Genomic DNA, 18304 nt, shown 5'->3' on the forward strand with positions numbered 1-18304 from the left:
TTTTCCCAATCTACCTGCATGTTGAAATCTCCCATAACTAACGTAGCATTACATTTGTGACATGCCAATTTTAGCGCTTGATTCAACTTGCACCCTATGTCGAGGCTATTGTTTGGGGGCCTGTAGATAACTCCCATTAGGGTCTACTTACCCTTACAATTCCTCATTTCTATCCATACTGATTCTGCATCTCCTGATTCTATGTCACTCCTTGCAAGGGAGTGAATATCATTCCTTACCAACAGAGCGACCCCACCCCCTCTCCCCACCTGTCTGCCTTTTCTATACGTTGTGTACCCCTGAATATTCAGTTCCCAGCCCTGGTCCTCTTGTAGCCATGTCTCCGTGATTCCCACAACATCATACTTGCGAATGACTAACTGAGCCTCAAGCTCATCCACTTTATTTTTTATACTTCGTGCATTTAAATACAACACTTTACCTTCGGTATTCACCTCCCCTCCCACACCTGTTACAATTTGCCCCGACCTTACTCTCTTATCCCATCTAGAACTTCCCTTCCCATTTATTCAAGAGTCCTTTGCAATTTCTCATGTATTCGCTTCCCCTTTAACTCCATCTTCATATTCCCATTTTGTCAACCCCTCCCCCTCACTACTCAGTTTAAAGCCACACATGCAGCACCAGCAAACCTGCCTGCCAGAATGTTGGTCCCCCTGCTGTTAAGGTGCAATGTTACAATGTTACAATGAGGTGCAATGTTACAATGTTACAATGTTACAATAAGGTGCAATGTTACAATAAGGTGCAATGTTACAATGTTACAATGAGGTGCAATGTTACAATGTTACAATGTTACAATAAGGTGCAATGTTACAATAAGGTGCAATGTTACAATGTTACAATGAGGTGCAATGTTACAATGTTACAATGAGGTACAATGTTACAATAAGGTGCAATGTTACAATGAGGTGCAATGTTACAATGTTACAATGAGGTGCAATGTTACAATGTCACAATGAGGCGCAATGTTACAATGTTACAATGAGGTGCAATGTTACAATAAGGTGCAATGTTACAATAAGGTGCAATGTTACCAAACCTTACAATGTTTCCGTCAAGAGCATTTCCTACCTTCGCTTGCGACCAGCTTCCTCCTGAAAGAAATAAAACACAAATCTCAATTGACTGAGATGAACCGTCCTATTCCCGACAGCGGGAATTTGTCCACATTTCCACAACCCTCTGATAATTCCCATTCCCCGACTCTTATCGCCGCTGTCATGCAGATAGAAAGCGGACATTGCCATCGAGACGTAGAACGAAGGGGGAAAGCATAAGGAATGTTCATGAGAATGACGCCATAACTGAGAGGATGGAACTCAATGCAAAGACTGGGCAGGTCGTGGGAGTTTATCTGGCGAAGATGTCAGGAATGATGAGATAAGATTTAAGTTTATCGGTGGATTTAAATGGGTGAGGATGAAATAATATGTCTAATCGATGGGAGAGCAAAAATCAAAGCTGAAATGTAACGCGGTCTTTAACAAATACCAAAAGGAATGCAGTCATGAGAACATGGACCTCACTTGCATTGGAGGGACTCAAGCCAACAGCAGAGATAATTTAAGGGCAAGTGGGATAATCACGTGGGCACTCCTGGAATTCGGGGTATTGTTACTGAGTGCGGTGAGTAGATGGGAGGGATTTTGAATGGAGCAGAAATCTTGACTGGATAGGATGGGCTGAATGGCCTGTCTATGATGTAGAATGGGAAGTCATTCTATGGTGAACAAAGGTGGGTAAAACAAACAGAGCAAATTCCCCCAAGGTGACCGCCCACTGCTGATGGGAACCGGATGTTGATGATCAATCTGCTGTGTGCGCCACGTTCTAGATTTCAATGTTAATCCCCACACTGTGGTCATGGCTGATTTAGCCCAGGACTGAACTCCTCTGCTTTGTCCCATTCCCTTTGATTTCAGTTCCCTGAATGTTCAAAAATGTATCTTCCTCTGGTATAAATACATTTAACAGGTTAAAACTCTCAGAGTCTCTGGGTTGGAGAGTCCCAGAGATTTACTGCCCTCTGTCCATTCGTGGTCCTTGGGTTCAGATTAGGATCACCCGTCGTAGTTCTGAACTCCACAGAATACAAACACCTCTCTACATTCTGGCCAGGCAGTCCTGAGATCCCATAGATTACGCGGGAGGCCAACAACTGGAACAGAAAGACCATTTACCCAGTTCTCAATTACTGGTAAAGGCAGCATTTATTTCTGAAATGTCACCACCGTTTTGTGACTGTGTCCTTTCACTTCATCAGACTGTAGTGTCACCCCTCACCTTCAGAAACACCACATTGTCCTTTTGATCCATCTGTTGCTGCAACTTAAAGAGTTCCTCCTGAATAGATTTTAAATTCTCTTCGATCTCCCCAAGATTTTTCTTCATTCTTTTCAGAATCCTCTTCTCTTCCTCCCGGATATCTGCCAGTACCCGCTGCTCTTTCTCAGTGAGAATCTGGTGCAGTTCAGCAAACTGGGATGTGATCTTGGATTGAAGGTTGTGTGACTGTTCCTGTGAAATGAAAGGTGAAGATCAATATTTCATGTAACTGATTATGGTTCCTCGCTTATTTACTGGTGACATTTGACCTGTGCATTTTTATTTGCTTTGGCAATTCAATAGTTTTTCTAAATGCTTCTAACATATCGTGAGGGTAATCTTACAACCCATCAATCCTCTACCCATAATGCAATTCCCAGCTGCCTATTCCTTCTCACGTGTCCATTAATTCCCATTTATCCACCCACCACCCCCTAGTGGGGTGCCTCTAGGTTCATTGCTGGGACCGCAGTTATTTACAATATATATTAACGATTTAGACGAGGGAATTAAATGTAATATCTCCAAGTTTGCAGATGCCACAAAGCTGGGCGGCAGTGTGAGCTGCGAGGAGGATGTTGTGAGGCTGCAGGGTGAGTTGGATAGGTTGGGTGAGTGGGCAGATGCATGGCAGATGATGGCAGATGCACTAAAATATGGATAAATGTGACGTTATGCACTTTTGTGGCAAGAACAAGAAGGCAGATTATTAGATTGGGTGTCCTTGTTCATCAGTCACTTAAAGTTAGGATGCAGGTACATCAGGCAGTGAAAGTAAGCATGCAGGTAGAGCAGGCAGTGAAGAAACCTAATGGCATGTTGGCCTTCATTGTGAGAGGATTTGGGTTTTGGAGCAAGGAGGTCCTACTGCAGTTGTGCAGGGTCCTGTTGAGACCACACCTGGAATATTGTGTGCAGTTTTGGTCTCCTAAATTAAGGAAGGACATTCTTGCTATTGATGGAGTGCAGTGTAGGTTCATCAGGTTAATTACCGGGATGGCAGGACTGACACATAATGAAAGAATTGGTCGACTGGGCTTGTATTCACTGGAATTTCGAAGGATGAGCGGGGATCTTATAGAAACATGTAAAATTCTTAAGGGATTGGAGAAGCTAGATGTGGGAAAAATGTTCCTGATGTTGGGGGAGTCCAGAACCAGGGGTTATAGTTAAAGAATAAGGGGTAGGTCATGATCATATTGAATGGTGGTGTTGGCTCGAAGGGCCAAATGGCCTACTCCTGCACCTATTTTTCTATATTCTGTTTAGGATTGATATAATAATAATATATTCCTTTATTCGTCCCACACGGGTGAAATTTACAATGAGATGAGGAAAAAAATTTCACCCAAAGAGTTGTGAATCTATGGAATTCTCTGCCTCGGAAAGCAGTGGAGGCCAATACCCTGGATGTTTTCAAGCGTTAGATGTAGCTATTTGGGCTCACGGAATCAAGGAATATGGGGGAGAAGCAGAAACGGGGTACGGAATTTGGATGATCAGCCATGATCATACTAAATGGCGGTGCTGGCTTGAAGGGCCGAATGGCCTACTCCTGCACCTATTGTCTCTGCAGCGCCCGAGGTCAGGATCGAACCGGTCCCCAGAACTGGGAGACAGCAGCAATACGTGTGTCACTGCGCTGCCCTGTTATTACACACATCACAGGGATCAAACCTGCACAAGATCAGGAAATCGAAACTTATAGCCTCACCAGAACTCCAGAAATCTTCTCTTTCTGTTGCTGCTCCATTTGCTGGATCCCTGATTTATCTTTTGTGAGAGACTGGATGGAAGATTTCACCTTATTCTGGAATTGTGTTTGGGAATCAGAAAATTAAATGGTTGAACAGTAAAAATGGAATTAAAATGATGCGATTAAAATCGGTTTGCTTTTACCTTGTGGTTTTCAACAGCTTCTTTAACCGGCATGAAGCTGTGAGACTTGTGTTCCCGCCCAGCTGCACAAACCAGGCAGATCAGCTTCTTATCAGTTTCACAAAACAGCTTCAGTTCTTCCTGATGTTCCTCGCAGTGAAGTTTACTTTCCTTCTCTGTCCGATTCAGGCTCAGTGTTCGAGCTTTCTCAGCCAGTCTAACTAAGGCACGATTTACTTTGAGGGTGCGGTCTGTAAACACCTCTCTACATTCCGGGCAGGAGTTTCTCTCCTCCCTGTCCCAACTCTCTGTGATACAGGAGCGGCAGAAGTTGTGTCCGCACTCCAGTATAACCGGATCGGTGAAGAAATCCAGGCAGATGGGACAAACTGCCTCCTCCGTTAAACTCTCGACCTGGTCTTTCGCAGCCATTGTAACTCCGCCACTTCCTGGTTCAGTGTTTCCCACTGCGGGCGCTGCCGTCTCCGGCAATGACCTTATTTGTCTGCAAGTGTTCAGTGTGAAGGTGTCCTGGCCACTTCCAACTAATCACTCGAGGGAGGGGTCAGTTAGACATTAAACCGGCCTGAATATAGACGAAAGGGGAGAGATTGCCCTGGGATTGTGTAAGGCAGGACAGAAAGGGACAGGGACCAGCGCTAAGGAGGTGTAACTGAGGAGGCGTTGCACCTGTTGGGCAGTGGAACCCGCCGCCCGCATCTCCGTTCACAGCCCGGAAGTAATATTATTAAAACATATTTTAATCCACATCAGTTCACTCGTCTCTCGCGCTCCAGTCTTCAGGTGCATCTATATTTGGGTAAGCCGTGCATCATTTCATATTAAGGATGTCCAGTGTGGACTAATGTGTTCAGTTTTGTTCACCCTGCTGTTTGAAGAATGTGGATACATTGGAAAGGATGTAGAGATACTTATGAGGACGTTGCCAGGGTCTGAGGGCCTCACTGTAGGGAGAGATTGGGCAGACTAGGACCTTATTCCTTGGAGCGCAGGAGGATGAGGGGTGATCTTATAAAGGTGTGTGAGATCGTGACGGGAATAATCCCGGTTTTGGACATGGTTATTAACTGAAGGGCCGCAATCCCACAGGAACTGGTGAACTGCTGAGAGCGGCGCGGTCACTCTGCAAACCAGCGGGACAGTCCGGCTTCCGTCTTTCTTTCTCTCTTTCTTACATTCGTTCCTTCCCTAAACTCAAATTAACACATTTCCCATGCGGGAGATCGTGCACATACAAGCCGGCCAATGTGGCAACCAGATCGGAGCCAAGGTAATTATTGTATCCGAGACTTCTATTGTTGTAATTTTTTTAAATCCCCGGCGGTTTGCATATTAGGCTACTAAATTACATATTAGACAACTAAATTTATGTCAGCTCTTCGTCTCCAAGAAGCCCTTCTTGCTTAAGTCCATACTCCGCCACCTCCAGTTTAAATTCCATTTGGAATATTTTGGAGGACCAAGAAACAAGAACTCGAGGCATCAACTAGAGGCACCGATTTAATTATCGAACGAGGAATCCAGTGGCACAATCCAGGGACACAATGTAAATTATTTTTCCGCACCTTAAATACAGTTAATCGCCTCGAATACTTGAAAAAAATAAACTGTCTCAAAAACGATGAGCGCAACACTCTTATTTTGTTAAAGATCCAACTCGGTTGAAGATCAAATGTCCTTGGAAATGGCCGAGCGATCTACTCAGAGGGCAATTAGTGATGTGCAATAAATGCTGTTCGTGCCGCGACATCTACGTCCTGAGAAATTGATCACCGACTTACATTAATTCCTTAATAAGAAGGTTAAGTTTTGTTTATTAAGAACAGCCTTGTATTAACTCACGAAGCTGATGAAAAGCAATGCAAATAATAGCACAATGTATTACTCAAGTTATTCAACAAGGTAGATCTTGCGGACTCTCCTTTTCATTTCTCTCGTCATACCGGATTGTGTTTCAGTCACCGCCACCGTCCTTTTATTCCAATAGACATGATACATATTCTAGAATAGATCTATTTTTGATTTCAGCTCAATTAAGGGGTAGAATAATACAAATAGATTATAAGGCTAGATTGTTATCGGATCATTCACCATTATTAATGAAAATTACGATGCCAGATAAAGAACAGTCAGTATATAGATGGAGACTCAACTCTTTACTATTGAAAAGGCAAGACTTTTGTGATTTTATTCGAGGACAAATTGGATTATTTTTGGAAACAAATTTAAATTCAGTTAATGATAACTTTATTGTATGGGATGCAATGAAGGCTTATTTGAGAGGCCAAATTATAAGCTACTCATCTAAGATAAAGAAAAACTATAGGAAGGAATCTTAAAGATTAGAAAAAGAAATCACCATACTAGAAAAAGACTAACATAAAGCTTCTTCAGATACAAAAAAAATACAACTTGCAAATAAAAAATTTCAATACAATACTTTACATACTTACAGAACAGAAAAACTAATATTACGAACTAACCAAAGATATTATGAATTAGGAGAAAGAGCGCACAAGGTATTGGCATGGCAACTGAAAGAAGAACAAATATTAAGAACAATAAATTCAATTAGAACAGATCAAAACATTATCTATCTATCTATCTATCTATCTATCTATATACTACTAAAACTCTGATCTTGTAGCTTTGTATATATATTCCACTGATGTCGGCTGAATACGGCAATTCCGGCAAAACGGTGAACCGTAGCGCCACGGTTTTTGTACCGCCTTAATCAGCATGCGGTTCGCTGCTGGAAAATGATATTTTTATTTAATTCGGACGCATATTTTTTAAGTTACAGAGGTTTAAAAGCGCTGCCCCCCCTGATTTATCGAAGTTTTGACAGAAGGGGGGCGCTGCGCTGCGGATTTATTCTTCATTGTGATGTCACAATGCCCCTGTGAGATGAACTCGAGCAGACCCCCCTTCCCCCCCCGCGGTATTCAGCGTGTGACGTCACAATGCCCCTGTGCCCCTCTCCTCTCCCCCCTCTCCTCTCCCCCCCTCTCCTCTCCCCACTCTCCTCTCCCCCTCTCCTCTCCCCCCCTCTTCTCCCCCCCTCCCTCTCCTCTCCCCCCTCCCTCTCCCCCTCTCCTAACTACCCAACAAAGAACGCTCTTTATTTTAAAGTAAAATAGACCCCTCTCCTCTCTCCCCCCCCTACCCCTCTCCCTCCCCCTCCCCCCTTCCCCCCTCCCCTACCCCCTCCCTCCCCCTCCCCTCCTCCTTCCACACCTCCCTCCTCCCTCCCTCCCCCTTCCCTCCCTCCCCTCCTCCCGGTTACAATGGAAACCCGAGGACGGGCCCAACGGGGAAAGAGGGGTACTGGGAAAAGGGGAGGTCCCCCTCCCTCCCCCCTTCCCCACTCCCCTCCTCCCTCCCTCCCCTCTCCCTCCCCCCCTTCCCCCCTCCCCTCCCCCTCCCTCCCCCTCCCCTCCTCCCTCCACACCTCCCTCCTCCCTCCCTCCCCCTTCCCTCCCTCCCCTCCTCCTGGTTACAATGGAAACCCTACGAGGACGGGCCCAACGGGGGAAAGAGGGGTACTGGGAAAAGGGGAGGTCCCCCTCCCTCCCCCCTTCCCCCTCCCCTCCCCCTCCCTCCTCCCTTCCCCCCTCCCCTCCCCCTCCCTCCCACTCCCCACTACCCCCCTCCCTCCCCTCTCCCTCCCCCCTCCCCTCCCCATCCCCTACCCCCTCCCTCCCCTCCCCCCACCCCCTCCCTCCCCCTTCCCCCTCCTCCCCTCCCCTCCTCCCTCCCTCCCCCTTCCCTACCCCCCACTCCCCTCCCGGTTACAATGGAAACCCTACGAGGACGGGCCCAACGGGCCCACTCGGGCTAGTATACTACTAAAACTCAGATCTTGAAGCATTGTTTGTATATATATTCCACTGATGTCGGCTGAAGACAATTCCGGCAAAACGGTGAACCGTAGCGCCACGATTTTTGAACCGCCTTAATCAGCATGCGGTTCGCTGCTGGAAAATGATATTTTTATTTAATTCGGACGCATATTTTTTAAGTTACAGAGGTTTAAAAGTGCTGCCCCCCTGATTTATCGAAGTTTTGACAGAAGGGGGGCGCTGCGGTGCGGATTTATTCTTCATTGTGATGTCACAATCCCCTGTGAGATGAACTCGAGCAGACCCCCCTTCCCCCCCCCCGTGGTATTCAGCGTGTGACGTCACAATGCCCCTGTGCCCCTCCCTCCCCCTTCCCCCTCCCCCTCCCCTACCTCCCCCCTCCCTCCCCCTCCCCCCCTTCCCCTCTCACTCCCCCCTCCCCCCTTTCCCCCCTCCCCCCCTTTCCGCCCTCCCCTTCCCCCCTCCCTCCCCTCCTCCCTCCTCCCTCCCCCTCCCCTACCTCCCCCCTACCTCCCCCTCCCCCCCTTCCCCTCTCCCTCCCCCCTCCCCCCTTCCCCCTCCCCCCTTTCCCCCTCCCCCCCTTTCCGCCCTCCCCTTCCCCCCTCCCTCCCCACCTCCCTCCTCCCTCCCTCCCCCTCCCCTACCTCCCCCCTCCCTCCCCCTCCCCCCCTTCCCATCTCCCTCCCCCTCCCCCCTTCCCCCCTCCCCCCTTTCCCCCCTCCCCCCCTTACCGCCCTCCCCTTCCCCCCTCCCTCCCCTCCTCCCTCCTCCCTCCCTCCCCCTTCCCTCCCTCCCCTCCTCCCAGTTACAATGGAATCCCTACGAGGACGGGCCCAACGGGGAAAGAGTGGTACTGGGAAAAGGGGAGAGCCCCCTCCCTCCCCCCTTCCCCCTCCCATCCCTCCCATCCCTCCCCCCTTCCCCCCTTCCCCCCTACCCCCCCTCCCCTCTCCCCCTCCCTCCCCCCTCCCTCCCCCCTCCCTCCCCCCTCCCTCCCCCCTCCCTCCCCCTCACCCCTACCCCCTCACTCCCCCCTCCCCCCCTTCCCCCCTCCCCTCCCTCCCCCTCCCCTCCTCCCTCCACACCTCCCTCCTCCCTCCCTCCCCCTTCCCTCCCTCCCCTCCTCCCGGTTACAATGGAAACCCTACGAGGACGGGCCCAACGGGGAAAGAGGGGTACTGGGAAAAGGGGAGGTCCCCCTCCCCCTTCCCCCCTCCCTCCCACCCCCTCCCCCCTCCCCTCCCCCCTCCCCTCTCCCTCCCCTTCCCCCCACCTCTGCCCCCTTCCTCCCCCCCCTCCTCTCCCCCCCTCCTCACCCCCCCTCTCCTCTCCCCACCTCTCCTCTCCCCCCTCTCCTCTCCCCCCTCTCCTCTCCCCCCTCTCCTCTCCCCCCTCTCCTCTCCCCCCTCTCCTCTCCCCCCTCTCCTCTCCCCCCCTCTCCTCTCGCCCTTCCCTCCCCCTCCCCCTCCCTTCCCCCCTCCCTTTCCCCTCCCTTCCCCCCCCTTCCCCCCTCCCTTACACCCTCTCCTCCCTCTCCCCCCTCCCTCCCTCCCCACTCTCCTCTCCTCCCTACCTCATCCCTCCCTCCCTCCCTTCCCCGCAGCGCTGACCGCCGGGAAGTGTAGTCGCCGTCGCCTCTCCCGCTTCTGCTCTATAGATAAGATTAATTTCTTTTTCAACAAAGAATGCTGTTTATTTTAAAGTAAAATAGACACCTCTCCTCTCTCCCCCCTCTCCTCTCCCCACCCCTCTCCTCTCCTCTCCCCCCTCTCCTCTCCCCCCTCTCCCCTCTCCTCTCCCCCCTCTCCACTCCCCCTCCACTCTTTCCTCTCCCCTCTCCTCTTCCCTCCCCCCCTCTCCTCTCCCCCCTCTCCTCTCCCCCCTCCCCTCTCCCCCCTCCTCCCCCCTCCTCCTCTCCCCCCCTCCTCCTCTCCCCCCCCTCCTCCTCTCCCCCTCCCTCCTCTCCCCCTCCCTCCTCCCCCCCTCCTCCTCTCCCCCCCTCCTCCTCTCCCCCTCCCTCCTCCCCCCTCCTCTCCCCCTCCCTCCTCCCCCCTCCCTCCTCCCCCCCTCCCCCCCTCCCCCCCTCCCCCCCTCCCCCCCTCCTCTCCCCCCCCTCCTCTCCCCCTCCTCATCCCCTCCTCCTCTCCCCTCCTCTCCCCCTCCTCCTCTCCCCGAAGCGGAAGTGTAATCGCCGTCGCCTCTCCCGCTGTTTGATTTCATTTATAACAAAGACATTTATTTAAAATGAGGAATGTGATTTTCATTAAGTTTGATTTTATTTATTTTAAAAAAGCTGCTGCTCTATAGATAAGTTTATTTCCTTTTCAACAAAGAACGCTGTTTATTTTAAAGTAAAAACGCGGTTTTTTTCATTGGGTTTCACCCTCCCTGTTAGCGCCCGATTGGTTGGGTCTTTACGTGGGGTACAGTGATTGGCTCCACCATCCCTGTTAGCACCCGATTGGCTGGGTCTCTACGTGGGGTGCAGTGATTGGCTCCACCCTCCCTGTTAGCGCCCGATTGGCTGGGTCTCTACGTGGGGTGCAGTGATTGGCTCCACCCTCCCTGTTAGCGCCCGATTGGCTGGGTCTCTTCGTGGGGTGCAGTGATTGGCTCCACCCTCCCTGTTAGCGCCCGATTGGCTGGGTCACTACGTGGGGTGCAGTGATTGGCTCCAACCTCACACTCGATGTGGGTGGAGCAGTTGATTTGAACTGACACCAACTGCCGTAACCAACAGTCCACCGTGCTGCTGCTGCTGGTTGAGGACAGGCTCCAGCATCGCTTAGGAGGGCAGTTTAATCCAAATACAGAAAGAATATTTATAGATAAGTTTCTTATAATTTCCAACAGAAAAATTACATTTATTTTAAACGGTACGAGATTTCCATTGCATTTAATTTTATTTTTAAAAAAAAGATAAAAGACAGAGATTTCATAGATAAGTTTACTTTCTTTTTTAACAAAAGAACATTTATTTCACATAAGTTTAATTTCATTTATAACAAAGACATAAGCTGCTGCTCTATAGATAAGTTTAATTTCTTTTTCAACAAAGAATGCTGTTTATTTTAAAGTAAAATAGACCCCTCTCCTCTCCTCCCCTCCTCTCCTCTCCTCTCTCCCCTCTCCTCTCCCCCTCTCCCCCCCTCCCCTCTCCCCTCTCCCCTCTCCTCTCCCCCTCTCCCCCCCTCTCCTCTCCTCTCTCCCCTCTCCTCTCCCCCTCTCCCCTCTCCCCTCTCCCCTCTCCTCTCCCCCCTCTCCTCTCCCCCTCCCCTCTCCTCTCCCCCTCCCCTCTCCTCTCCCCCCTCTCCCTCTCCTCTCCCCCTCCCCCTCTCCTCTCCCCCCTCTCCTCTCCACCCCTCTCCTCTCCCCCTCTCCTCTCCCCCCCTCTCCCCCCTCTCCTCTCCCCCCTCTCCCCTCTCCTCTCCCCCCTCTCCTCTCCCTCTCCCCTCTCTCCTCTCCCCTCTCCTCTCCCCCCCTCCTCCCCCCCTCCTCCTCCCCCCCTCCTCCTCCCCCCCTCCTCCTCCCCCCCCTCCTCCTCCCTCCTCCTCCTCTCCCCCCCTCCTCCTCTCCCTCCCCTCCTCTCCCCTCCTCTCCCCCCTCCTCTCCCCCCCCTCCCCTCCTCTCCCCTCCTCTCCCCCCCTCTCCCCTCCTCTCCCCCCCTCCTCTCCCCTCCTCTCCCCCCTCCTCTCCCCGAAGCGGAAGTGTAGTCGCCGTCGCCTCTCCCGCTGTTTGATTTCATTTATAACAAAGACATTTATTTAAAATGAGGAATGTGATTTTCATTAACTTTGATTTTATTTATTTTAAAAAAGCTGCTGCTCTATAGATAAGTTTATTTCCTTTTCAACAAAGAACGCTGTTGATTTTAAAGTAAAAACGCGTTTTTTTTCATTGGGTTTCACCCTCCCTGTTAGCGCCCGATTGGTTGGGTCTTTACGTGGGGTACAGTGATTGGCTCCACCATCCCTGTTAGCACCCAATTGGCTGGGTCTCTACGTGGGTGCAGTGATTGGCTCCACCCTCCCTGTTAGCGCCCGATTGGCTGGGTCTCTACGTGGGGTGCAGTGATTGGCTCCAACCTCACACTCGATGTGGGTGGAGCAGTTGATTTGAACTGACACCAACTGCCGTAACCAACAGTCCACCGTGCTGCTGCTGGTTGAGGACAGGCTCCAGCATCGAGGGCAGTTTATTCCAAATACAGAAAGAATATTTATAAATAAGTTTCTTATCATTTCCAACAGAAAAATTACATTTATTTTAAACGGTACGAGATTTCCATTGCATTTAATTTTATTTTAAAAAAAAGATAAAAGACAGAGATTTCATAGATAAGTTTACTTTCTTTTTTAACAAAAGAACATTTATTTCACATAAGTTTAATTTCATTTATAACAAAGACATAAGCTGCTGCTCTATAGATAAGTTTAATTTCTTTTTCAACAAAGGATGCTGTTTATTTTAAAGTAAAATAGGCCCCTCTCCTCTCTCCCCCCTCTCCTCTCCTCTCTCCCCCCCCCCCCTCTCCTCTCCTCTCCCCCCTCTCCTCTCCTCTCCCCCCTCTCCTCTCCCCCTCTCCCCTCTCCTCTCCCCTCTCCTCTCCCCTCTCCTCTCCCCCCTCTCCTCCTCCCCTCTCTCCTCTCCCCTCTCCTCTCCCCCTCTCCCCTCCCCCCCTCTCCTCTCCCCCCTCTCCTCTCCCCTCCCCCCCACCTCCCCTCTCCCCCTCCCTCCCCCTCCCTCCCCCTCCCTCCCCCTCCCCCCCACCTCCCCTCTCCCCCTCCCTCCCCCCTCCCTCCCCCTCACCCCTACCCCCTCACTCCCCCTCCCCCCCTTCCCCCCTCCCCTCCCTCCCCTCCCCTCCTCCCTGCCACACCTCCCTCCTCCCTCCCTCCCCCTTCCCTCCCTCCCCTCCTCCCGGTTACAATGGAAACCCTACGAGGACGGGCCCAACGGGGAAAGAGGAGTACTGGGAAAAGGGGAGGTCCCCCTCCCTCCCCCCTTCCCCCTCCCCTCCCCCCTCCCCTCTCCCTCCCCCTCCCTCCCCCTCCCCCCTACCCCCTCCCTCCCCTCCCCCCTCCCTCCCCTCCCCCCTCCCTCCCCTCCCTCCTCCCTCCACACCTCCCTCCTCCCTCCCTCCCCCTTCCCGCCCTCCCCTCCTCCCGGTTACAATGGAAACCCTACGAGGACGGGCCCAACGGGGAAAGAGGGGTACTGGGAAAAGGGGAGGTCCCCCTCCCTCCCTCCCCCCTACCCACCTCCCTCCCCTCTCCCTCCCCCCTTCCCTCCTCCCTTCCCCCCTCCCATCCCCCCTCTCCCCCCTCCCTCCCCCTACCCCCCTCCCTCCCCTCTCCCTCCCCCCTCCCCCCCTCCCCTCCCTCCCCCTTCCCTCCCCCAACCCTCCCCCTTTCCTCCCCTCCCGGTTACAATGGAAACCCTACGAGGACGGGCCCAACGGGCCCACTTGGTCTAGTATAATACTAAAACTCAGATCTTGTGAATATATATATATATTTTTTTTGGGTTTGACCTGAATATATCGTATATTTATACGTAACAGCGATTGCAGCAAAACGGCGGACCGTAGCACGACGGTTTTCGCACCGCCTCAATCCCCAATCTCGCGCTCGCTCGGCCGTGATATTTCATTTAATTTGGTCGCGTGTTTTTTAAGTTACAGAGGTTTTAAAGCGCTGCCCCCCCCCTTTTTCAGGGGGGCGCTGCGGTGCAGATTTAGTTTTCAGCTTGTGGCTTGTGACGGCTACATTTGTTTCGAAAAGTTTCCAGAAAAGGATTTAGTTTTCAGCTTGTGACGGCTACATTGTTTCGAAAAGCTTCCAGAAAAGCACTGATTGTTTTGTTATTGCAAGTCAAGTCAAGTCAAGTCAATTATATTTGTATAGCACATTTAAAAACAACCCATGTTGACCAAAGTGCTGCACATCTGATTAGGAAAAAAAAAAAAAAGACAGTTATAGTGGTCACTTGACATACACAGATCAGGAGGACGGGCCCAACGGGCACACTTGGAGAGTAAGAGTGGGGCTGGGGGAGGAGAGAATGGGGGGTGTGGGGACGGGCCCAACGGGCCCGCTATGAACGGGCACACTTGTTCTAGTATACTATTAAAACTCAGATCTTGTATATATATATTTTTTGGGTTTGACCTGAATTATTTGATATGTTCGCGTGTAACAGCGATTGCGGCAAACCGGTGAACAGTAGCGCGACGGTTTTCGCACCGCCTTAATCGCCAACCTCCCAAACGACCGGCCGTGATATTTTCATTTGCTTTGGTCGCGTGTTTTTTAAGTTACAGAGGTTTTAAAGCGCTGCCCCCCCCCCCCCCTTTTCAGGGGGGCGCTGTGGTGCAGATTGAGCCTTCAGCTTGAGCCTTCAGCTTGTGACGGCTACATTGTTTCAAAAAGTTTCCAGATCACTGCTTGTTTTAAAGTTGTTTTTTTTGTTATTGCAAGTCAAGTCAAGTCAGTTTTATTTGTATAGCACATTTAAAAACAACCCACGTTGACCAAAGTGCTGCACATCTGATTAGGAAAATAAAAAAAAAGAAAGTTATAGTGGTCACTTGACATACACAGATCAGGAGGACGGGCCCAACGGGCACACTTGGAGAGTAAAAGTGGGGCTGGGGGAGGAGAGAATGGGGGGTGTGGGGACGGGCCCAACGGGCCCGCTTTGCTAGTTACTTATAAACCTAGAGAAATCAATGAGGTATTTAAGCAATTCTACACTAATCTGTATCATTCTGAATCTGAAAAGGATGAATTTAAGATAAATAATTTTTTATCCAAGATACAATTACCAACAATCTCTAATGAGGAGCAGATGGGACTAAATGCCTGCTTTACTTTTAGAGAAGTGGAGGAAGTATTACATTCTTTACCAAGTATTAAATCACCAGGGGAAGATGGTTTCCCGCCTGAGTTCTATAAAAAAATTAAAGATTTGTTGTTACCAGTATTTATGGAAGTGATACATCAAGCGGAAAACTTCTACATTACCAGAATTCTTCTCAATGGCAATTATAACCGTAATTCCACAAAAAAGAAAAGCATCTTCTTATAGACCAATATCATTGTTGAATGCAGATTATAAAATAGTTGCTAAGCTTTTGGCAAGGAATTGGCAGAATTTTTACCTAAGCTGGTTAAAGAGTACCAAACTGGATTTGTCAAAAAAAAGGAGATTATCTGATAATGTAGCAAGATTTATAAGTATTTTACATTTAGCACAGAAAAGAAAGGAATTAAGTGTAGCAGTTGCTTTTGATGCTGAAAAGGCGTTTGACAGGTTAGAACGGGATTTTTTATTTAAAGTATTAGAAAAGTATGGATTGGGAAATGGTTTCATTAGTCAAGTCAAGTCAAGTCAATTTTATTTGTATAGCACATTTAAAAACAACCCACGTTGACCAAAGTGCTGTACATCTGATTAGGAAAAAAAAGAAATATACAGTGGCAGGCAGCCAAACACAACGGCGCGGCCATCGTGAACAAAATGTTTAACTAAAGCAGAATGGTGTCAGGCATCCAGTGGTCTCACCAGGGCCCTGTACAAATGCAGAAGGGCCTCTTTACTCCAATGTTGCTGTGTTTCTCCCTCTCTGATTGTGGTGCATAAACTGACCTCCTCTCCCTGCACGTGATCCACTTGCCTCTGGTCTCGGCAAATCCATCAAACGCCTGTGAATTACCTGCTTTAGTCGTCTGAGAGATCGTGAGATAGATGTGGCACCACACCTAACCGAGGCATTCACCTGACCTGCCACAACTTGTTTACCGCCCCCACACCCAAGCTGGATAATTGCAGCTCTATTCTCTCTGTTGTGTAAGGGGTAATTCAGCAATGGGTGGCTGCTGATGCTGCAAACTCTGGCACCAACCCGTGCACATAGCGATCGTTCTATTGTGCTGTTCCCACCCATCCCGCAGTGCTAACAAGCCCTCCCTCCTGGGCCCACAGCTCACTCCCCACCTCCCTAACCCCCTGGTGTTGTCTAGTATAATTTAGTTCAGAGACACAGGCCTTTCGGCCCACCGAGTCCGCACCGACCAGCGGCCCCCTGCACGCACCAGGGACAATTTACATTTACACCAAGCCGGTTAACCTACAAACCTGCAGGAAGGAACTGCAGATATATAAGAAAATAATTAACTGGGTAAAAGCCCTTTATAAACAACCTAAAGCCAAAGTGGTGACAAATGGCCAATCTTCTCAATCATTTAATTTGGAAAGATCTAGTAGACAGGGATGTCCCTTGTCACCAGCTTTATTTGTATTGGTTATTGAACCTCTGGCAGAACTAATAAGATCAGATTTAGACATTGAAGGATTTAAAGTTAATCAGGAAAATCACAAAATTACTTTATTTGCAGATGATGTTTTAATTTGTCTTACTAGACCATTGGAATCCTTAAGACAATTATATTTCAGACTGGAAGAATACGGGAAAGTATCAGGATACAAAATTAATAAAGATAAAACTGAAATAATGCCTCTTTTTAAAGGCAATTATGATCAATGTAAAAGAGAAAGTCAGTTTAAATGGCAAAAAGAAGGCAGTAAGTACCTAGGGGTTAAAGTAGATAATAAGTTAAATAATCTGTATAAACTGAATTCTAAACCAGAAGATCATCGGCTGCTCACTGCCCTCCCTGGAGCACCTGTTCAGCCTACGCTGCCTCAGTAGAGCAGGCAAAATAATAAAAGATCCATCCCACCCCGGCCACCGTCTGTTTGTTCATCTGCCCTCTGGTCGACGTTTCAGGTCGATCAAATCCCGAACAAACAGACTTAAGAACAGTTTTTACCCAGGGCCATACGAGAACTGAACACTACCTTTGCACTAGGCAACACCGTTAAAAAATCTTGTACTTAATATAATTGTATTTATGTATTTATTTGTTTTTGCATTTATTGCATATATGTTTGTACGCACCGTCAGGATTGGCTATTTTTTAATTTCGTTGTACTCGTTGCAATGACAATAAATGAATATTATTATTATTATTATTATTATTAATTAAAAAAATAGATGAGGACCTGAAGAAATGGATGAATCTTCCAATTACATTGCTAGAACTGTATTAAGATGAATATTTTTCAGAGGCAACAGTATTTATTTCAAACATTGCCTATACCCTTTACCAAATAATTTTTGAAAGGTAAAATGCCAAGTGATCCTATGGAAAAATTAACATGGAAATTTGAATTCGGTGGATTGCAATTACCAAATTTTAAAAATTACTATCTGGCAGCACAAATGAGTTTTTATTTCATCCTTTTATCAAGAGGGTGGAAAAACAGCATGGGTTAAAATTGAGATGGATAAAATAAAAGAACTATGCCCAGAAGAATTTATCTATAAATGGGAAGCGAAGCTATTAGTTAAGGATAAAGAGTCACCTTTGCTAAAACAGTTAATTTAATATATTGTTGAAAACAGTTAAAACTAATGATAAAAGGTTATTATTAACACAATGTAGATTATTTCGAGTTTAGCGACAGCTTCACTTATATACGGGCCCCTAATGAATTTGCCCTCCCACTGGGACCTTAAAAGAGCTGTCTGTTCCGTGCCCCTGTGGAACAAAGCCTCGCACTGGGTCGAGGAGGTAGAAACTGAAAGAAACACTTCGATGATCAGGGACTGCATTAAAAATGATCGATATATACGACAGGCGATCTATGTTATTTTTTTCTGCTTAATCTGCATCTTTGAGCAACGTGGCCACCTGTCGATGTGATTCCTCTGCATCTTTGAGCAACGTGGCCACCTGTCGATGTTTAATTCCTCTGACTTCAAGGCTAGAGTTTAATAGTTTAATTGTTCATTGTAAATGTCATTTTATCAAGCGGAGGGTGGGGAGAGAGAGAGAGAGAGATGAGAGAGAGAGAGAGGAGAGAGAGAGAGAGAGAGAGAGAGAGAGAGAGAGAGAGAGGGAGGGAGAGAGAGGAGGGGAGAGAGAGGGAGGGGAGGGAGAGAGGGGAGGGGAGGGGAGAGGGAGGAGGGGAGGACGGGGAGAGAGAGGGAGAGGGAGGGGAAGAGGGAGAAGAGAGAGGGGGGAGAGGAGGGTGGGAGAGGAGAGAGAGTGGGGAGAAAGAGAGAGAGAGCGAGAGAAAGGAGAGAGGGAGAGAGGGTCTGTGTGTTGTGTGTGAGAGAGTCA

General features: G+C 48.9%; 1 protein-coding gene across 1 annotated transcript in view; it reads right to left on the reverse strand.

Annotated features, from left to right (window-relative positions):
- Positions 1 to 1091: 1091 nt before the first annotated feature.
- The window catches only part of LOC144602576 (uncharacterized), a 35509-nt gene continuing 18296 nt past the window's right edge, over positions 1092 to 18304 (reverse strand). Inside the window, exons 2-4 of the mRNA XM_078415705.1 lie at positions 4064 to 4159; positions 2308 to 2541; positions 1092 to 1118 (exon numbers count right to left, since the gene is read on the reverse strand). Coding sequence (XP_078271831.1) covers positions 1092 to 1118; positions 2308 to 2541; positions 4064 to 4159 — 357 coding nt within the window. The remainder of the gene's footprint in view (positions 1119 to 2307; positions 2542 to 4063; positions 4160 to 18304) is intronic.

Source organism: Rhinoraja longicauda, chromosome 19 (genome assembly GCF_053455715.1).
Source record: "Rhinoraja longicauda isolate Sanriku21f chromosome 19, sRhiLon1.1, whole genome shotgun sequence".
Classification (NCBI taxonomy): Eukaryota; Metazoa; Chordata; class Chondrichthyes; order Rajiformes; family Arhynchobatidae; genus Rhinoraja; species Rhinoraja longicauda.